Source organism: Neurospora hispaniola, assembly GCF_033458365.1.
Source record: "Neurospora hispaniola strain FGSC 10403 chromosome Unknown B0T23scaffold_5, whole genome shotgun sequence".
NCBI lineage: Eukaryota > Fungi > Ascomycota > Sordariomycetes > Sordariales > Sordariaceae > Neurospora > Neurospora hispaniola.
The window spans coordinates 2,835,267-2,857,143 of record NW_026944410.1 but is presented as its reverse complement, the minus strand read 5'-3'; the positions used below and the strand labels follow the sequence as shown (position 1 = coordinate 2,857,143).

At 51.5% G+C, this 21,877-nt stretch overlaps 4 protein-coding genes across 4 annotated transcripts; 2 read left to right on the top strand and 2 right to left on the bottom strand.

Annotated features, from left to right (window-relative positions):
• Positions 1 to 3,807: 3,807 nt before the first annotated feature.
• Positions 3,808 to 8,567, bottom strand: B0T23DRAFT_318192 (putative PENTAFUNCTIONAL AROM polypeptide; the record flags this gene model as incomplete). The annotated part of the gene is made up of 2 exons (XM_062835059.1): positions 3,808 to 3,873; positions 3,942 to 8,567. 2 exons carry the CDS (start codon positions 8,565 to 8,567, stop codon positions 3,808 to 3,810), a joined length of 4,692 nt encoding a protein of 1,563 aa, XP_062692053.1.
• Positions 8,568 to 11,085: 2,518 nt separating this feature from the next.
• B0T23DRAFT_171996 (general substrate transporter) lies at positions 11,086 to 12,930 on the bottom strand. Its single transcript, XM_062832929.1, has 2 exons — positions 12,706 to 12,930; positions 11,086 to 12,633 (listed from the first exon to the last, which is right to left on the bottom strand). Exons 1-2 carry the CDS (start codon positions 12,849 to 12,851, stop codon positions 11,181 to 11,183), a joined length of 1,599 nt encoding a protein of 532 aa, XP_062692052.1. The 5' UTR covers positions 12,852 to 12,930; the 3' UTR covers positions 11,086 to 11,180.
• Positions 12,931 to 16,830: 3,900 nt separating this feature from the next.
• On the top strand, positions 16,831 to 17,725 carry B0T23DRAFT_171986 (uncharacterized protein). Its single transcript, XM_062832928.1, has one exon. It carries the CDS (start codon positions 16,990 to 16,992, stop codon positions 17,587 to 17,589), a length of 600 nt encoding a protein of 199 aa, XP_062692051.1. The 5' UTR covers positions 16,831 to 16,989; the 3' UTR covers positions 17,590 to 17,725.
• A 1,080-nt stretch (positions 17,726 to 18,805) lies between these two features.
• Positions 18,806 to 20,067, top strand: B0T23DRAFT_171964 (uncharacterized protein). Its single transcript, XM_062832927.1, has one exon. It carries the CDS (start codon positions 19,099 to 19,101, stop codon positions 19,756 to 19,758), a length of 660 nt encoding a protein of 219 aa, XP_062692050.1. The 5' UTR covers positions 18,806 to 19,098; the 3' UTR covers positions 19,759 to 20,067.
• Positions 20,068 to 21,877: the final 1,810 nt, after the last annotated feature.

The following is a 21,877-nucleotide window of genomic DNA, read 5'->3' as shown; positions in this document are numbered from 1 at the left end:
CAGCATTATGTCTGTTGCTTCAACTCTTAATTATCACAGCGAGTTGCCAAGCCTACCCATTATATTGCACCATATCCCGGACATTGAGACTCTTTCTCTAGCATGGTTATGATTACTGATCATGAAACTACCTGGCCCCCGTATGTATCTGCAAGCAATCCTTTCGGGTCAGTTGTGTAGCATCTTCAAAAAAACTTACCTACATTACACTGCAGTGCCCTCCACGTAACTCGGAACCTGGCGAGAGCAGGCTGCGAGCGGGTACCTTGCAGCTGGGCTGAGGCGATAACCTTTTCCCACTTCAGCTCTTGAGCTCAGCCTCCTCCTCCGTTCCTCTACAGTCTCTTTGTTCCCCTCTTCTCATTTATCTTCTCTCCTGGCCCTATCGTCCCATTTACCAGCAGCTCTCTACTAATATTCAAGGTAATCTTCAAAGGTGAAACACATGGCTGGTTGATGAGTATCAGATTATTTCAGCTTCTATGGGTGCATTGCAATGATTCCAAGGGAGGTTGTCATATTCGCTTGTTAAAGACAGATATCCTTTGGTTTTCCCTATTTTTTTCCTCCCCCCCCCCTCTCTCTCCTTCCTTTGGTTAGCCTGTTGCTTCTAATCAGCTCATGTCTCTGCATATGTCTCGACGCTTTTGTTTCATATTTTCGGAAGGTTATTGACACCCAGACAACAGCTTGTTGGGTGAACAACCCCTCAACGATATCCACCTACTCCCGCCTTGTGCAAAGTCAGCTCGGCTCAAGTTAGCCTGCTTTTATCTTGTTTTATTCTTTTTGTTTACTGGCTCTTTCCTCCTCTGAAAGGTAAAATCTCTCTACTATCGGATGAAGTTCGGGAGGACGAGAGTTTTCCATCTCTACCTATGTATCTGTTATTTAACGAGCGGTTCGTTCCGACCTGGTTCAAAGGCGATTTCAAAGCAAGTTACCCATACCCTGCCTGCACTACTTCTATTTACCGTAGTAAGACAACACAACTACACAGAACAATAACCAATGGGTATCATAAAAGGCTCCTTCCATGATCGCAAGATATCGCCCCAAAGAGCAACCTTTTCATTTCCATATACCGAAGACGAACTACCTATAGCCACCATCACTACTCATGCATGCCACTTCTCCTCGACAGACTCTGTGCCCAGTCATACTACCTAAATCTCCAAGGTACCTCCCTCATAGCCTGACCTTGGACAAGACGAGGCGTGTCACACGAACCACCGTCGAAACCTATAATTCTCACAAGTTCTCAACCGCCGATGCGAACTACCTGCTTGGTCAGTACGTACACTACATACATAAGCACCTAATTTCTAGTCCACTCAAGCGCGAATGAAGTATATCTCGACTCGGAGGGTTTCGGTTAGGTAGCCACCGGCAAACATTATCTCCACATGGCAATCCTTTCCGATTTTCCATCTTTGGTTGACAGAGAAAATGGAACTAACCAAGATCCAAGATCCAAGGGAACAACCCCCCGCGCTTATTACTAGGAAGCCTGAAGCGAGTCGACGTACCTTGCACCGTGGCGAAAAAGAAGACGCAAAATATGTCTGGATGTGGGTATCCTACCGAGTCGCTCTATACGTAATAGGAAAGCAGGTAAGTGTGGTTCTTTTGTACCATGCTTTCTTTGCCTTATGTTGCTGCGATGTATGAGTCGACAGGTACCTAGGTAAGGTAGTAGGTTGTTCGTCCCTTGCAGGAGAGAACCAAGGTCAAGACTACCTATGTACCTACATCCACGCAAGGCAGCTAAGGGAAACTCCGAAGAAACTGACTGAAGCAAGGCCGTTTGGTCCTTTGGCTTTGGGACATTGTGTTCATGCTTTTTGCTTCCTGTCCATCAAAATCGGAACACAACACTGCTTCAAGAAACGTGGGCCGAGGGGTGTTAAGCTCCTTCTTAGACACTTGCCAACCATGGTACTCTACACATCAGTGTTACTGGAATTTAAAGTGGTATTGTCCATTCTGGAAAGCAACTTCCTCCCAAGTAGGGTGTTCTTGAAGCGTTTGTTAATTTTTACCCTACTCGCTGGCCTTGAGTTCCTGAACCCTTTGTTCTAGTCCATCGCGTTCATTTCCCATCCTACAGCTGAAAATCAACCTTGGTTCCTTTCTCTTTTCTTCCCTCCTATATCCGAAACTCCCACTGGCATAGAAAGATCTACACTAGCAATCAGACAAAACACTCTCGTTATCGATCGACAAAGGGCACTACAGACAAACCTTTGGGGGCCAGCCCCACAACCATTGAAGTAAGCAACGTAAGCCTTTGCATCCGATATCTTGTGGTGTTGTGTCGTATCGTGTCGTGTCGTCGTAATGTGTCGTAATGTGTATCAAAACTTCCGGGTTCTTAGCCGCACCCCTGCTTAAGCATTTGTTCAGAGCAAGTTACTTACTCGAGATAGGTTAGGTTACCTGCCGATTCGACCTCCGACATCAATCACTCTTTTTTGTCTTACCGGTTACATATCACATCACAGGATATGTCGTTCCAAGCACGAGACCAGACTGGTTCGGACATCCCGTACGGATGGATGTAAGGCAATCCAATGCAATGTGGATTCGAACGAGTCCAATCCGCATGTGAGCCCCCCTCCCTCCCCAAAAAGCGAGGGATCAGAGCAGCGTTGTAGTTGCGCTTCGCTTCTGTATGTATTCTAGAAGCCAGGCTACTACTGCTACTGCATACTAATACTACATCGCACTACTACTACTGCAACATCAACCCACGGCCAAGGAAAGCAATGGTGAAAAAGTTTGGTACGGTTAATCTAGTTTTCATCTATTCAGCTTCGGGTTTCTTGTTTTTTTTCTAGAAGGCTTCCATGCATACGACGTTCAAGGATGTCGGTTGTTTGGAGGATTCCCATGTTCATGGTGATTGGACTCGAACGATTGTCTACACGAACGGTTGCTGCTACTGCTACATATCACTTTACCAATCGAACTTTCTGCTCTCTGTGAGTGAGGTTCTTGTTCCCCCCGGTCAGTGTTGTATGTCTCTGCACTAGTGTATGTACCTACCTAGCAACCAACCCCCTTAACCTAGGTCATTATCAACACATTCCACTACTACATACTACGCACCTGATGAATCTCGTAAAACCCCCAAATTCCCCACCAACGATGTATCCTTTAGAAGGGGGGATGGGGTGGTATGTATGCAGCGAACACCTTCTGCAGTATCAACACCGTTACTTTGCAGGTTTCCATCCATCCATCCTTCCTTCCTTCCTTCCTTCCTTCCACGACCATTGTCTACCTATCTAGGTGCCATCACCAACCATAACGACATACACCGAACGTCCATGACAGCCCATCACAACATAAGGTTGACCAGGTCGAAACAAGCACTGTAGGTAGGAAGCGTAAGTACTTAACAAAATACCAAAGTAGTTTTTGAAGAGGCAGTGCTTGCAATGTAGATTTATCTAGACAGATAAACAAACAAAGAGCAAGGTATTAGATCAACTGTACTGCTGCTGCCGCCGTCCTTGTGTTCATAGAAGGAGGTGAGTTGATGTACCAAGTCTTTTGGATGAGGAATCACAAAGATAGGGGATAAGTCCGCAGTAAATGTCTTCACGTAAGCTCGGTAAGCACATCATTAGCCAGATTGATGTTATTTGGACCTGAATACCATAACAAGTAAAGACATAACTTTTGAGTGCCGCAAGTACTTGCCAGCACAATGTGAACAGAAAGAATTGAAACATACCCTAGAAGACTAGGCTAGCTCCTACTCACCCATCTCCCTCACTACCCAACAAGGTAATCCATACTCTAGTTACCCATGACAGCCGCCTGCGCATCGGTGTAGATCGGGGTGATTCCGGTCCAGAGTTGGAACTGGAAAAATAGCGGGTTAGCATTCAATGTCATGTGAAGGCAGGCACAGAAGAAAAAAAGTTACATACCTGATACCAGCCCTGAGCGGCGAGAACTTCAAGTCCGGGAATCGTTTGCCAGTGCGCATCCTCCGCCAGCTGCATGAGGGGGGTGTGGCGCGGGGTGTAGGCCATCTCCAGCAGGACATGCTTTCCATCCGCGACCGACGGGTGACGAAGAGAAGCAACAATGACCTCACGCATGCTCTGGTCAATGGGCTTGTCGGCGGGAATGGTGCTGATCACAACCGAAGGCTGGGCAGTGGACTCGGCCGCGACCTCTTCCGGCGTGCTCAACGAGCGGATGTCGTACTCGGCAGGGAATGACTCCGCAAGAGCCTTGACGCGGTCGGCGTTTCTAGCAACGACGTAGATTGGGGCAAAGCCAAGGTCATGCAAAGCGTGGACAGCAGCTCGGGTGGTTCCGCCAGCTCCGACAACCATACCGGCGGTCGGAGACTCCTTGGAGCACTTGACGACGCCGGCGTTGCGCAGCGCATACACCATGCCCATCCAGTCAGTGTTGTCACCGCGAAGGGTCACCTTGTCGCCGTTGCGAACAGGAATGATGGTATTGACCGCGCCAATGACCTTGGCAGCATCAGACACCTCATCCAGCAAAGGCATGATGTCGAGCTTGAGAGGGATGGTTACCGACGCTCCACCAAACCCAGGAGCATGGATCAGGTCTTTGACGTCAGCAGCGTTATCAGTCTCGAAGAGGGAATACTGATGAGGCAGGCCGTTGTCGCGGAAGAGAGCATTGTGAAGGGCGGGTGACCGCGAAGCCGAGATGGGGTTTCCGAAAAGGTGGAAAGACCGAGGCTCGAGCTCGCCGATAAGAGCCAGCGCCTGACGGATCTCAGCCGCCGAGAGCTGACCTGGAGCAGCCTTGGACGGCAGGGCTGGGTGGGAAACTGGAGTCAGGAAGCCATTGAGTACGCGGCTCAGCTTGCCAGCTGCACCCATGTTCAAGGCAATGAGAGGCTTGTCATGAGCAGCAGCGAGGCTGGCCTTGAAACGTGCTAGGGCAAAGTTGTCAGCAAGTTCGCGGGCGACACCAACGAGCTTGACAACATCACCATGTTGCAGGGCCTTGTTGTAGTACTGGACCCAACCGCCGTTCTTCCAGGAGAGTGTTGCCTTGGGGTCATGGTGAGAGGCAATGATATGGGTATAACCCTTTGCATTCGTCACAGCTTCAATGACCTCGTCTGGCATGGTCATCTCCAGATCGAGATATTCCACACCAGCCTGCAGACCGGTGCGGTAAAGTTTGAGGGCCAACTCATAATCGTCGTCGGGGAACTTGCCGCCTTGGCTGACAGTGCGGACAGTGTAGACGATAGGAATCCTCGCGGCCGACCGAAGAAGCGCAACCTGCTTGGCCACAAATTCCGGATCGTAATCCTCCAGCAAGTCTACACGCAGCTCTACGGCATCGGAGCCCACAACCACCTTAGGGATGATGTCCAATGCCTTAGATACGTTGGGGACTGTGAGGGAGACGAAGAAAGAATGAGGCTTCTTCTTCACTTCCTCGAGGTGGTTGCTGTGCCCACAGATGACGGAGAGGAACTGGCTGAAGTCGAAGGGTGGTTCGGTAAGGGCCTTTGACCCATCAGGATGAGGGCTGTAGTAGCGGAAGTTGCTGCACTCCTCAAAGAAGGGCTTGCGACGATAGTAGACCTCCCGGATGTTCTCGGAGTAGGCGGGGCGGGACTTGTCCCTCATGAGGTACTCGACAACTTGGTCGGTATCACGATGGACTAGAAGGACGATACCACCATTTTGGCTGTAGGAAAGCAACATCTTTCGGGCAGCCTCTGTCTCCACAATACCGCCACCGCAGGAGAAGATGTGTCCGGTAGGGTTGTTCTTGATCACATCCTCAAGGAGTTCGAGCTCAGCCTTTCTGAAGCCTTCCCAGCCCCGCTCGCTGCGAATGATCTCGGGAATCGTTTGGCCCTCTCTCCTCTCGAGCTCATGATCGAGATCGATGAGAGGTCGGTTGAGAACCTCGGACATCCACTTGCCAGCGGTGGACTTGCCAGCGCCACGCATACCGATGATGAAGATAGACTTGGGGTTACCCTTCCGAGGCTTCTCGTGGGATACGTGGCTGCTGTGTGGCTCCTCCTCGCCTTCGAGATGGACCTTGAAGTAGTTGGACATGGTATCCCACCATCCAGGCCATGTCTTGCCAGTACACTCACGCTCAAGGATAAGTACCGGGTGGGGCGAGATGGTGGAGAGGACACTGAAGCTCATGGCCACACGGTGATCGTCGTAGCAGTAGATGCCCTCCGTTGGGTTCTTCAGCTCAGTGTAAGGGATGCCAATCACTTCGATACCGTCCTCGAGCTCATTGCAGTGCACGCCGAACTTGGCAAGCTGGTCCTTCATCGCCAAGATGCGGTTGCACTCCTTGACTCTCTGGTTGGCAATGCCAGTAATCTGAGTGGTGCCAGAGGCAACAGCGGCGAGCACGGACGCAGTGAGGAAAGCATCAGTCATGGGCTCCATATCAACGTGCGGGATGGCCTTGAGAGTGCCAATTGGAGGGCCAGTAACGGTGGTAGAGACGTCAGTCTGCTCGACGGTGCAGCCCATGGGACGGAGAACCTCAATGGCGAAGCGAGCATCACCCTGGAGCGACTTGGAGCCAATGTTGGGGACGGTGCAGGTAGTGCCAGTGATGGCGGCAATGGCGAGAGGGTAGGTAGCAGAGCTGGCATCGCTCTCGACGACATAGGTCTCGGGGTTCTTGTAGGTGCCCTGGGGGATATAGTAGGTGTTGGGATCCTCAGCAGATCGCTGAACTTGCACACCAAACGAAGCCATCATAGCGATGGTCATGTCGATGTAGGGCTGAGAGATGGGCTTACCGCCAACCAGGCGAAGGGTGACGGGCTCGCGGGCGTAGGGGGCGGCCATCAAGAGCGAGGAGACGTATTGGGACGAGATGGTGGCAGCAAGCTCCATAACACCACCGGCAAGGCCACCAGCAGCATCAACTTGCACGGGCAAACTGTGTTCCTTCTCAAGGTACTTGACACCGACGCCGTTGGCACGCAGGGCGTCTACGAGAGCACCGATGGGTCTCTGCTTCATGCGGGCATTGCCAGTCAAGACAGTGGAGTTGACATCGGAAGGGTTGCAAAGAGCCGCCACGGAGGTCAAGAACCGAGAAGCGGTTCCCGCATTGCCCAGATACAGAGGGGTCGAGGTAGCCTGCAACTTGCCACCGTTGCCCTTGACGACGAGCACATCGCCCTCTTCCCAAGAAAAGGAGGCACCCTGGAGCTGCGCGACGGCGTTGAGCATGACCTGGGTGTCGTCGGAATGGAGCAAGTTATGAATGCGGGTGGTACCCTCACCAAGAGCAGCCAGAATAAGGGCACGGTTGGAGATACTCTTGGATCCAGGGGGGGTGACGCTGACGTTGAGATCCTTGGGTACACCAGCGAAGACCCTGATGCAAGGCGAGAGAACAATGCGAATGGCGCGGTCCTCGACGACGCTGGCCTTGGGCTCATAGGTCTTTCCAATGGCGGAAAGTAGGACAATCTTCTTCTTGCGGCCCTCGTTCTTCTTGTCAACGGCCATCTTCTGGAGAAGCACATCAACCGGGCACTCCTTTCCGGCGGTAAGCTTGACGATGCGCTTGTCCTGCAGAGAGGTAGGCAGGTCGTAGCTGGCAATGCACTTGGACAGGCGAGCAACGGCGCTGGGGCGGAGGACGCCGAGGAAGCGGGCAAGCTCAGCTTCCTTGACCATGCCAATGGCAACCGCTTCGCCGTGGAGGACCTGAGGAGTCAGGATCGCCTCATAAGCATGACCAATAGAGTGTCCAAAGTTGAGCAAGTTACGGAGTCCGCCTTCTCTCTCGTCCGATGAGACAACCTCGGCCTTGACGCGGGCCGAACCGAGAACGATGCGCTTGAGGATGTCGCGGATGGGGGCCAGACGGTCGGCCGACTTGTTCTTGGAGCGGACGGCCTCGAGGATGGCCTTTGCGTTCTCTTCGAGGGCGGTAAACTCGGTCTCGTCCCAAATGGCGGCGGTCTTGATGACCTCGGCCATGCCGTTGATGAACTCGCGCACGGGCAGTGTGTTGAGGAAGGTAAGGTCGATGTAGATGCGCTCGGGCTGCCAGAAGGCGCCGATCAGGTTCTTGCCCATGGGCACGTCAATGGCAGTCTTGCCGCCGATGGAGGAGTCGACCATGGCGAGGAGGGTGGTCGGGCACTGGACGAAGCGGACGCCGCGCATAAAGGTAGCGGCGACGTAGCCGATCATGTCGCCAATGACGCCGCCACCGAGGGCAATGATGACGGTGTCGCGAGTGCATTGGTGCGAGAGCATCCAGTCCTCGATCTCGGCCTTGGTGTCACGGCCCTTGGAGTACTCGCCGGGAGGGATGGCATAGGTAAGAAGGCGGACATCTTGGGGAGCAGCCTTCTCGAAAACGGACTGGAAAGGGGGCACGTAGGTCTTGTAGAGGTTCGTGTCGGTGATGAGGATGTAGGTGGAGGACTTGATGTTCTGGAGGAGGTCCTGGGCGACGAAGTTCAGCCAGATGCCATGGTCAATGATGATGTTGTCCTTGCCCAGGATGTTGATCCGGGTAGGATTAGAGATGGTCTCAGCCATGACGAAGGGCTTCTGGACCGTGACGGCAGCGACTGCAGTGACTGCGGACGGCGGTGCAGATTGATTAGGAGGTGGTTAGATTGAGAGCCGCATAAAGCCAAGGTGTATGGCGGCCACCTTGCGGGACGGTGGGGCAATCACTGGGTGTTTGAGAGTGGGAGATGGGATGTGTGTGTAAAGATGTAACCAACACGCCTCCCGCATACAGGAGCTTTGTCTTTGGTGGTGAGGGGAAAAAGACAACAAGACAGAGAGAGAAGCTGTGCTGTGCTGGTTCGCCGTGACTCAGTTCTCCAGACAAGCATCATCCAAAAAATTGAGCGGATCCCTTGAGGCTCCTTCCCGCTTCCGAAAGCGGAGTGGAGGATGTCGTCAAGTACCAGGACCGGAACAGATAAGTACCTTATTGGCGTACCTTAACTCAACCCTAACACCAAAGTTGAGCAGCAGAGGTCTTACTGCCCGCCAATCTCGGCCATAGTTTGCCGACAGAGGATGCCAATAAGATATAGAAAACTCTTTTGGTACTTCCCACACTCGGACCCTTTACTCCCCACAGATTCGCGGATGATGCCCCTCCTTTATTCTTCCCGTCCCTTCCACAACTTCAAGTCTCACAATAACACCACCACCTTGACTACGCGACTGCTTACAAGTGATTAGTTCTACTTGTGCACGATCTTTGGTTCCTCTTGGATCTGAGTTGCGGTTTTCTCCGCCGACGAGGATACCAGTTTGGCCAGTTTAGCCGTCGAACATACTTTTTCGCTTTTCTATGTCTACCTAACGCCTCACCTTTGTTTGCGCTTTGCAACGTCAGAACTATTGACACGCCATGCTCGGCGCCACTCATCGCCAAGGAGTCACGATCTGAAGACGAATGACTCGCTGGAAGTCAAACATTGGGTATTGCCCGGCTGTAGCTTCATCCCATACTTTTCCTCTAGGAGAACAAGCTCCCACCACCCCCATCCTATTGCGCAATCTCGCGCCGTTCCGCTGATTTGCATTTCCCCGCGATGCTGCCTTCAGCCCTATGAATGATACGGCACGCTCATTATGTTCTGATCGCGAACCCTTGTCCTGACCACTCGCCATCCGTGACCACACACCGTCCGTCATGCTTGAACGCGTACTGGCTCGCGAGTCTGGACAGCTTTTGCAAACGGCTCATGACAACTCTACGAGTATCCGTGGACGAGAAACGCGCGATCGCACCCTACGGAGAGCTCCAATCAAAGTTCACATGTAGAGCCGCAGGCTAGAGGTAGCTAAACAAAGCTCATCTTTACTCGCGTCTCTTGATTGGTTGGTAACCCCTGAATGTATCTATCGGGCCTCGTTTCTAATGCCATTTACCATTGACCATAGACAAAAATGGCTAAACCAGCTATCTCCCCATTGTAAAAACCATCACGCCCGTTGGCCTAGACACTGATTCCCTTGAGATGGTGTAGCATCAACGCCAACGGCTCAGCCAGCTGGTTAACAACTTCGGAGTTACCTTCTGTCCTTCTTTGGGGAGCATCGAGGGTTTGCAGACAAGGTCTACCTCAACGACTCATTTTCTTTCTTGCCTCACTGACCGAACACAAGGACTCCCTCCAAGAGGCCGGTGGTAGGTGGCTACATGGTGGTAAACACACATCCCACGAAGACAATGACAGCGTTAAACACCCAAAGCAATCAAACACCAAGCAGCTACCACTGCGGCACCCCACAACCAGCACCATCAACATCGTCAGCCACACTCGGCGAGCCCTACCTCCTACTTTACTTGGGTAGAGAACACGCTATCGATCTCGTAAGCGCATACGCATAACCCTACACAGACTCAGCAATGTTCAGGCCACATCTTCTGCCCTTCGGCGTAATCACCAACCTCTCAAACACGACCAATTTAACTCAAATTCTGAGCCCTCCCCTCAGCAATTCCCCCATCAGAGTGTCGACGTCAGCTCTCTCCTCCTTCCTCCTCTTCAGCATCATCACTCGCAGGCATGACTGGCATCATCAATCATTCTCCCCTTCTGTCCACGGTCTGAGTCGCGGATTGAATTGGATCCATGCCCCGGATTGGCACTTACTTGGGTTCAAAGAAAAACGACGGTAAGATGATAAATGTCTTGCTGTGCAAAACGCCAAGTCGGCTCTCGCGGTGTAGGTACTTTGAGAAACACCTGGCGAGTGGATACCAAGAGCCAGCAGTACGCCCGGTGCAATACAAGGGCAGGCAGTAACTGCCAGTTGCCAGGCAATGTCTCTGGATTAAAAGGAGTCATAGGAATCACGAGTTGAACCAAAATGCAGTGGTTTTGGATGTAAGCGTACACATCAAGATCTATTGTGTGTGTGCTATCAAGAATGCAATGTCCATTCCATAGACCCTTCCGAAAAACACCAATTGCCAAATAACTATGCATTTCATTATCCTTGAAAAAATCACATTACCACAACTAAACCCATGCATTTCATTATCCTTTCAAACCCAATTACCATGACTGACTACTGCATTCCATTTTTGGTGCATGTCAAGTCATCATACAATCCCTAATCGACTCTCGCAACCTCTGAATTCGCTTCAGAACGAGAACCGTTTCACTTGGACGCATTCTAAACCTCTCCATGGCTCGAGGTTGTCGCAGAACCACTGTGAACCTCGGGCTTCTCCTCCGCATCACGCGAGCCCGAAGGGACCTCAGCGTGCCAGTGGTTGGAGTGCCTAGGGCTGACCTTCTGGTTGTACATGGTCTCGATCTCCTCAAGGGTGCGGTCCTTGGACTCGATCACAAAGAGCCAAACGAATGCGGCGAGGGCAAGGCAGCATCCGGCGAACACCAAGCCATAGAAGTAGCCAATGGAGTCGGTGATGGGGCGCGTGAAGAGAGACATGAGGAAGTTCCACAGCCAGTTGGAAGCGGTGGCCAAGGCCATAGCAGGAGCACGGTAGCGAGCAGGGTAGAGCTCAGCAACGACGGCCCAGACGAGAGGACCCCAAGTGGTGGCAAAGGCGACGATGAAGAAGCAGGAGAAGACGATGAGGACGTTGCCGGCCTGAGGAGTGCTAGCCGGGTTGACGGGGTCGAGCACAAATCTTCCGACGAAAGAGTAGACCAGGAAGCACATGGTCATCCAGAGGGCACCACCGATGAGGGCCTTGCGGCGGCCAACATTCTTGACAACCCAGAGACCAGCAACAGTGCATCCAGCGTTGACGGAACCAAGAATGATCTGGGTAACGTAAGAGTCGCTCAAACCAGTAGCCTTGAAAATCGTGGTTCCGTAGTAGAAGAAGAAGTTGGCACCAGTAAGCTGCTGGCCAGACTGAAGAATGATACCAATGAGGGTGCGGCGCAACAGAGCAGGTCCGAAGATCTCGTACCACTTGGTGTCGGCACCAGCCTTCTCCTCCTCGAGCTTCATACGGATCTCATCGATTTGCATGTTGACAGAGCGGGCGCTGGGCTCGAGACCGGCAAGGCGGGCAATGGTGTTGCGAGCTTCGTCCTCGCGACCAACACGGTAGGCATAACGAGGAGACTCGGGAAGGAACAATATTCCGCCACCGAGAACCAAGGCCCAGAGGAAGGAGATACCGTTGGGAATACGCCAAGAGGCGGAGTTGTTGAGGTCGTGAGTACCGTAGTTGATCATCTCAGCGGTCCAGATACCAAGAGTGATGAAGAGCTGGTAGCACGAGACGAGGATACCACGGAGAATGGCGGGCGCGGACTCAGACTGGTACATCGGGACGACGACGGAGAGAGCACCGATACCAATACCGGTGATAAGACGACCGACCGCAAACTGGGCCCAGTGCGTGGTGGAGGCGATCTCAATGATTGTTCCGATGCAGGAGAAAAGGGCGGACGAAGAGATGGCGATACGGCGACCGAGGGTATCCGCAATCCTGCCAGCAACGAGCGAACCAAGGAGGGCACCAGCAGGGAGTAGGGCGACAATAGCACCCTGGCGGTATGCTGAGAAGACCCAGCCGTCCGCGTCTTGGTAGTTACCGAACCGGCGACCGAAGTCTTCCATGTCGAAGAAACCAGAAATTTGACCACTGTTGTCCATAAATGGTCAGTAACCATGTACCATGTCAATGGGGCAACAGGGGTGCCAAGAGAAAACGTACCTGACGTAGCCAAACATGAAGCCACCTACGGAGGCGACAACACCGAGGAAGACGGCACGGAAAGTGACCTTCTGCTCAGCAGCGAGATCGATCTCATCTTGTGATTGGGTCTGCGGCGCAGCCGACTTTTTCGAGAAGAGACCCATTGTTGTGATCGTATCGTTGTATTTATATCCTCAAGTCTTTCATCCGTTGTTCGAGATCTTGGTTGGGTGGAGAAAGGTGGCTGATAACAGCGAAAAGTGGTAGATACTCCAACGACCAAACAGTGGATGGTGGATGGTGGATGGTAGGAGTGTGAACCTTTAAGGGCTTTGATGGAGGAGTGGAAGTTGTTTGAAGAATGGAGGTTCAAAAGAACACGAGATGATGGGAAGAAGTATTCGGAGTGTGGACAGGGCCTTACATTTATGTCCCTCGAGTTGCCATCGGGGCCCCAATTGTTGGATGCTTAAACTGGGGAAAGAAGCAGCTGCGAGTCGGTGAATTGGAAATGACCTAAAAGCTGGGGATCCATCGACGCCGACCCACGCAGTGCATGGCCTAGGAAAGGTCGATCGAGGTTGAAAGAAGCAGGGAAGGTACAGAGGGTTCATGTCAGAAGACCAGACTCCACAATCGACGTATGTCGGGTCGCGAGCAGCCTGGAAGGGGGAAAAAAAGAAGGGGGGTGTGCATCTCGAAAAGTCTCCCAAAGGACGGGGTGCGTGTGGGTGCGGGAGAGTGGGCGCGGGGGGGGGCTCGACTGGGGATGCTGATGCAATGCAGAGAGTTACGGAGAAGGTACGGTACCATCTCTCCAGCCTGCTCCCACATCTCGCACGTCTGGAGACATCCCCGTACCATTTGCCCACATTACGCTAAAAAATCTTCTGCACACTCCCCCAGAGAGCCGAACAGACCGGGGATCGGGCACCGTTGGCTGTTACATGACCGTAACGTGAAAAAAATGCAATGGTTCAGTTCTCGGCCCTTCCGTTTGAGAAGTGGAAAGAGAGACGGACGGCCCGACTGCTGTTTCCTTGAAGCCAAGGCTTCCCTTCGGCTCTGTTTGGGGGGAAAGGCATGCTCCAGAGCACGCAGTCGCCATTTCTCCTTGACTGGGTGAACTCTGGCCCGGAGTGTTGTGGTCCAGATCCTCAACCAGCGGCAAACCTCACTTGAAAAGTTCACCTCAGATCGTGAATTAAGGTACCTACGGTACCTCTACAATTCCGATGCTGCACTTACATGGCTCCTCTTTCCCGATTGAGGCCAAAGCGCAAGTGCCACCAAATGGAGTACGCCACCGACAAATCGCAAGCGCGCTTCAACACGATTGGTGCAGTTGCCACATTTTGCTCCGGGCGTGAAACCCTGCTGCAAAACACAAGGCATCCGGTGAGATGGCTCGGCAGATTACTGCAGAATAAAACCGTGATGGTCATCTGGTTTGAAAAGGAGATGGCGACGCCTCATGTGTCTGATGATTTCGGCGGTGGGAGGAAGCGAAGGGGATTTGGGCCCGGTTCAGTGCAGTGCCATGAGCAATGCGAGAAGGAGAACTCGCCCTCAAAATCAGACGCCCGTCGGACGCCCGTTGAGAATACCTACTCTACGTATGCAAATTACAAAAGTTACAAAGGTGAAAGAAGTTTAGTGCCGTCATTGATGCCGAAAAGGTACAATCCCTGGCCGTCGGCATGTCCAGGTAAGGAACGCCCTGGCGCCCGCCTGGAATTTTTCGTCCGCCAACGTTTTTCCAAAGCCTTTTGCAGTTTTCGGATGACGTCGACAATCCTCGAGTCCATTAGCGGGCTCTAAAGTCTTGGCGGTACGTACTGTAACCAAAAGGAGCGGGAATGTGCCGAGATGCGGCTCCTCTCATCCCAACGAAGGCCAAGACCCGTCAACCTACCGCGGCGCTAAAACGTCTTGGGGGCACAGCTCCAACGTGCCAACCCAAAAGAAACTTCATCCCGTGAAATGATCGCCACAAACTCGTGAAGTGTCACAAGTGCTCCTTTTGCGGTCTCCCAAGAAGCAGAACCCCAGAAGCACCGATGAAGATTACGAGAAACGACTACAAGGGACTACACTACACTTTCCATCTGTTTGCAGGGCTTCGACATGGTCAAAAGGGGACCAGTGACGTTGAATCGTAGACCCTCGGCACAACATTCCGAAAACGATGAACACGATCCTGCTGAATCTCATCCAATTTCCGGTCGCATTGGGCCCTAGCCACCTGCGCTTACAAGATCCTGGATGGGGCTCCCTCTGCCAGACACATCCATCAGAAAACCTAGTGTATTCCACTGAGAGGTTTTTGAAGTTTCTGTTCGCTGAATGTTACAGAAACGGACATCATCAAATTCCTCTTACTATGGTAAATTCCACCTGCATGCAAGACGAACGGCTGCGTCAATTACCATGTACACTACACTGTTCCCCTTGCACTGGAACGTGCGTTAGCGCGGAACTTCACTATGCACTCCTCTGCCCAACTCAACCACCACTTCACCAATTTTCATGCGCAAAATTGGTATCAACCCTATGCGCTTCGAGGGCTCCAGATAGTCTGTCCAATTTGTTGCGTTGAGTGTCGTTGTCTCGTTATTTTTCTGTGCTGTTCTACCGACCCCTGTCACATGAGCCGTGCTAGCAAGAGAGTCAGTACGTATATGAATATGTACAGTTCGGCCAAATTAAAGCCCTGCTATCCATCTCACCCAGTTCATGGAGCCTGGACAAGAGATTACCGAGGATACATACACCGTATCCAGAGGATTGGATTCGGCCTCAGCTTGGTTCACACTGTCAGACGTCGGTGTCAGGGCCACCAGGATGAAGCCCGACGAGAACAACCACCAAGTTTGTAAATGCAGTTGCTACTGCAATGATGACATTGATGATGGTTGAGGCTACTACACTACATTTCTTCAAACGAGACTGTAATACCTTCAATATGCTATGGTCTGGTGCTTTTGTCATGCCGACACTGGATTTCCATCAACAAACTCCTGGGGATCCAACGGCGCCATGTGTCGTGGCACTCGAGACACTCGCTTCGAGTTACTACCGACCCGATGTTGTGTCATGTTGCCAGACTGTGTAATTGTCAAGAGAATACGACACGGTCTTGTGCCCTCCAGTCTGGTCCTTCGTAATACGCAGTACAACGTACGGTTAACACACGACGGTCAGTCATTGTGGAATGGTGGATCGCAAATCCAAACCGTTTCCAACCGACGACCATGTCCGCGGCCAAACTAATAGAAAAAAAGGGCCGTCTTCCTCCATCAACAACGCAAAGCAGTAATGTAATGGCTCCATCTCATCATAGAAGGCCCGCCGCCAAAACACCGTCCATGTCATGGTATCCTGCCCGCGCTGCAGACGTGGTCTTTGGGCAGACTCGCCGTTGTAATGCATCCGAAGAACATCTTCCCACAGAACATTTGGACTTTTCCCATTGCCTCTGAAACGTGAGAAGCCAGCAAGCGACTATAACTTGCTTGGCAAAACGTAGCGTTACCGAGCGTGGGCGGTGGTGCACTCGCAGTACCGGTCAACGCCGTTGCCGGGCAATTGTAAAGATGGTGGCATGACGGTGATCTCACTGTCGGTCAAACCGCCGGGTCGCTATTCCCGCGTACTGCGTTAGTAGAGTGCCAGATTGCCAGGGGCAGAATCACCCAAGATCAGCTGGCCAAGGAAAAAGTGGGAACACCCGGACTCCGATCCAATCATGAAGATCCTATTCGTCAGGGGGCCGGAACTTTGCTGCCGTTTTCGCGGCTGTTTCAAAGCGGCTGACAAAACACCTCGAAACCGCATTCAAAAAGGCAAAAACAGACGCCCAATTCGACATATCCTGTCGCTTCGTTTTGGTCAACCGCCGTGCACTTGCTCTTAACTCTGCTTTCTCGACAAACCTTTTTTTTTACCGCGAAATCTCTTCCTCCTGCGCGTCTCCTGTTCATTTTTTGCAAACACCATGGCCTGAGCTGCGCTTCATTGGTGGAGACCGAGGCTCCATCGCTTGGAGACCCTTATCGGCCCGTCTCCAGTGCCAACACTCCCAAATCAAGAACACCGAAAGGATTCCGTGAGCATTGTGGACTTGCAGTGCAAGGTCGCAACCTCAAAACATCCACCACGTCGTCGTCGAAAAAAACGCAAAAACGGAGTTCCGTACCAGGGGGTCCAATTTCGCCACGCTGATGCCGTGTTTTTTTTTCTGAACTGTGCTGACGCCGTTCCGCCGTCCGCCTGACCAGACCAAATTTTCTCTTACCCCGGATGGGAGGATCCAATCGAATCTTGTCGTACCTCCGCCGGCTCGGGGAATTGTTGTGCCTCGGTGATCGGGTAACAGGGCCGCTAACCGCGCTGCGCTGCTGTGTGTGTCGTGTGATGTACCGTTGCGTCGTCGCACCCCCTTTCTTTTCGTTGGGCTGTGGGGGATCGCCTGTCTCTGCTCTGGTCCCAGGGGGTAGCTCAAGATACGGAGTCGGCAGCAATATGGGGATGCGATGGGGAGTGGTGAGATTCTCGGACCTGGAGTACTGGAGATGCGTTGGAGCCGGAGACGGGGTGTTCGAGAAGCCAAAGGGCCATCGGGTCGCTGCGGGATGTTGGGGAAGCTGGACGCGGAGAGAATCTGAGTGTATCGTGGTCACCTCCCGAATTGGGCGCGATTGGTTCGTGCGTTTTTCGAGATTCCTTCCATGTTGCGACTGCGACTTTTGCGATTTGAACAGGCTCAACGAGCATTACTTCGCCAGGTGTCACTTCTTCACGCAAAATAGGGCATTGCAATCACTTATACTGCTCAGTGTTCCAGCTCGACAATGTCATGGACCGAGGGACTATGAGCAGCTGTTACCGAGTCGGCTGTAGGATAAACAGCTGCCTGGCCTCTAATTGGCTGGGTATTTTGGATAAATAGAAGCATTTAACCGGAACGTGGTCTCGTGAGCATTATCGGGAGCCCAGATCGAAGAAAAGGGAGGCAATTTCCTTGCGAAACACAACGTAAGGCTCTGTTGTGTGGACTCCAACGTCATTTGCACACATTTCATCAGTCAATCATTTTCCTGCTTACGATCACAATCCCTCGTTTTTACATCATGTTCAACTCTCACAGCATTTACTTTAACCAACTTTCTGGTTTTGGTACCCCGCGAGCTCACCCGCAACCTTGGAAATGGCCACGATGTACCGCTGCATGTGTCCACTCGGGGGCCTTTGCGCGGGGAAAAGGGAACGAAAACGAGGGGAGAAAGTGGGAGAAAGTGGGTTCCTTTTGCGCCGTTTTTCACTCCAGTCGGCACGCGGCGCTGTGAACAAGGTAGGAAAAGATGGGGGATTTTTCAGAGGGCGCCCCCTTGCCCGCCCGCCAGTGCGTCCATCCCCAGGCTCTCCACGATTTGACCGCACGCACGCACGCACGCACGCGTAATGAGGGTCACACACAAAGGCGGGAGCGGGTGTGCCATTTTCCTGGCTGCACTGCAAAACTGCGGAGCACTTGCGCCTCACACCCGGCCCGACTGGACAGACCCGCACGGCCACATCAAGCGTCATGTCGGGCGTCAATTGGGGCTTGCGCCCTCAAGACCGGGCCTCGTCAAAAAAAAAAGGAAAATGATCTGCCACGTGTGGCCGCCAGTTCATGTATGGTGTGCTGTGCGTCGTTGCAGTCTGTGCTGCAACACACCGCGAGCTGGGCTTCGGAGCTTGCCCACTTGTGCAGCCCATCCCCGCGGAGTCCCCAGAATCCAAGAATCAAGACAGGACCCTTCCCACTTGCTTGGTTCTGATGATGAAACGGTTGCCAAAACAAGGATTTCAACGGCGCCGACTGGCTTTCAGGGTCCGGTGATTGTCCGGAGCAAATCGCCGGCATGAGTATCAACACAGCTTGAAGCAGCGAAATGTTTTTTGTGCATTTTCATTTTTATCTTATTTTATCATTGCTAACAGAAAGACATAGGCAAAACATTGCTACTACTGCACAACAGCTCCAAAAACCGCACAGCCCGGGCAGGCATCTGGTTTCCATTAAAAAAAAAATCGGGTCAATTTGACGACATTGCGACTTCGCACACCCGATATCGGAGACACATTTCCATTGCTGTGGTTCGATGCTGCGCTACGACCCCAAGGGGAAGCGTGGAATCGGTGCTTGAAAAAGCTGAAGGATTTGAATCTCAAGTGACTTCAATCCTGTCGTTCTCATCCTCATTGCGCGGTTGACAAGCTGGAAAGTCTGGGATCGGCAGTGGCTTCAGGGCGCACTGGGAGATCCGTTATTCGGCTGCCAAGGCAACCAACCACAGCGTGTCGAACTCCAAATTCAGCCCAGTGGAGCACCTGACCTCAAGTCCTGAGTCCTTTCCACGTTCAATGAACTTTGAAAAGCTGTTGAAAGAGACATGTAAAAGAGTGACCACATCCAGAAATCAGGTTTCTGCCCCGTGTTGTGTACATACGGGGAAGTACTTCAGGGCCACTTTTCCAGAAACCCCCCCTTCGAAGCCACTCCAGGTGTCGGGTCCGGAACACGCCCCAGATCTGGGGGCAGAGATCCCCGGATCCTCAGATCTGACCCCACGAAAAGAGGGCCGGATGGAGACGATACACACGAGCAAACACCACCTGACGTCTGTTTTCCTCTACCTTGCCTTGCTTTTACCTTCCTCTCCGTTCCGTTCTTTTCCTCTCCGTCCCGCGGTTTATGCTCATTTCAGCCCCACGGAGAGGGAAGGAGTATGGATGCAGGACACGGGAAAGTGTTTCAACCAGGACAACTCAAAGCTGGGTTCGATCAAGTGGCTGTTCCCAATCGGATCCGCTGCATCATATTGCCCCTCCTTACTTGGGCGTTTTCATGGTGAAGGTGGAATGCTCCAGTTTTACCCGGTTCGCCTTGACTCTGCCACGTCCACGCCGCTTTTGCTGCAGGAGATGATGCTTATCTGTCGGTCACCTTTGGAAGCTTTCGTGAGAGACCAGAGCACAAGATCAAGAGGCGTGATAGGCTCAAGGTATGGTGGTTTCCACTAGCAACCCCATTTTCCATGTTCGGATCGGACCGTCAACGACGTCTGCATGTTTTGATCTTTGTCGATCCGGATTTTCACGTGGCGTCATGACCCCTGGGTAAAGCTATGTATGGACTGTCACACGAGAGCAGTCCCAACATGCCCTGATTTCACATCTGACACCAGATGTGAGTCCATCAACTTTTGCACACATGGTTGAGAATTGTTGCTAGGTGGATACAACGTCAATCACAGGCTGAGCCCGCAAGCCTGAGATGAAGCCAGCCCTCATCCCTATATTTAGAGCTTAGGGCCATTGCTGTCTCGAGCCCACGTGTACCCTCTGCGGTACACTACAAGAGTAGCCAGGGTACTTTAGGGCAGGACGGTATGGTATAATTTATACATCACGTATGACTGTGCGTTTGGAACGGGTGGGAGGATGGCGCTAAAGGTGCCTTGAACACTTCAATTTTCGTGTCTGTTCAAGTGCTTTGTTTATTAGGTTCCTTTGGTGTTGACCGGCAGATCGAGATTTGACTAAGCAGAATATTCAACAGTCTCTTGATAAAGAACAAACCGCCATGGGTCGGTCATGTTGGTCATTTTTCTTCGAGGCCACTGTGCTAGGCTTTAGGGTTATAGTTTGAAAATTCTCATTCTCTCGTCTAACATGATTCTTGGCTGTGTTGAAACTCCGGGGAACAAGTCAAGCAGCCTCCTCAATAAGCTAAACCTAACTACATATATATTGATCCGTCGGATTTCTTACCACCATGTTCACCTGGGAAATCACTCAAAATCCTGCTCGACTTTTCCTATGTGAGATGGTGAGTACTGACAGACAGCTGGCAATGAAAGCAATGGAGTCACAGTGAATCCTCAACTTGAACTTGAACTTGAACCTGAACTTGAACCTGAACTTGAGGTGAGTGAGTAGACCAAATCACAGACCTGACTGGATTGACTTGAACTTACACAAGTGATTGAATTTTCTGGATGTCCTGCTATCACAGCTTGGTCAGGGATGGGTAGGTACAATGTGCAATCGATGATTGTACTACCGATAACTAACATGGACTGAAGACAAGAAGTTCAAGAAAAAAGTAAATCTCAAAAGGGAAGGCTCGATAGGAGGGTTGAATTTATACTCTAATTCTAGAAAGGAACGAGAGTTCGATCCCAGAACACAAACCATCTCAAGTATATCCGTAGATAGAAGCCACCCACAAAAGTTACCTCGTGCATGAGGCCCATAACGGCACGGCTGATGCTAGCCGTCGAACCTGCTACTAGATTGGTACCTCGGTAGCTCGGGAATGACACGTTGGCGAGTTGACGTTGTCACAATGAAGGACCGACAACAATGGCAAGAGGAAAGAGGTTCATGTGTTATCAGTATGCTTCTGAACCGGAAAGTTACTCACTTGGTGCTTGGTAGCATAACCATGACTGAATCAGAATTACCAAATACCTCTAGATAACTTCAAGAATGACCCTGGAGATCGATTATCTACAAGTGGACAAACGTTGATGACAAACGTTGATCACTACGTTTATAAAAAATACAGACAAAGTTTATTTAAGTTTTAGGTCAGCCTATCTAACTTTTGATGATATGTGGAAGAAAAGAAACAACCTGAAGTGACCGCAAGACAATCCAAGAACAGCGAACTACCTAGCTTCAAGTTATTGCATGAGCCTTTTAGTGATGAGGAAATACCTTGAGTATGGCTCGGCACTTAGTCTTTGAAGTTGTCTAACCCTTGCAGATATATTTGATAGTGTCATCTGCTCATACATGATAGATGTTCAGCTGAGGTTCTTCAAGATAGTTCTAGTCTACTAGTGAACCCTGGAAAACCAGAATCGGACAGACAATATTAAAATGCCGAACAACCACTTATGTGTTGTTTAAAAAAGAAACCAACTTAATGCTAGCTTTACATTTGATTTACAACCTTGTAGCTAGGTAGTTTTCCTGAGTCTATACAGTTTTTATCCAAGAATCAAACTTTTGTTCCATGCACAAGCACACCTATGTGCGAACTCACCTACACACGATGAAGAGGCGCAAGAAAGAAGAAAAAAAAAAAGAGAAACTGGAGCAAGCTAAAGTGACAGGTATCAAAGGTACTACC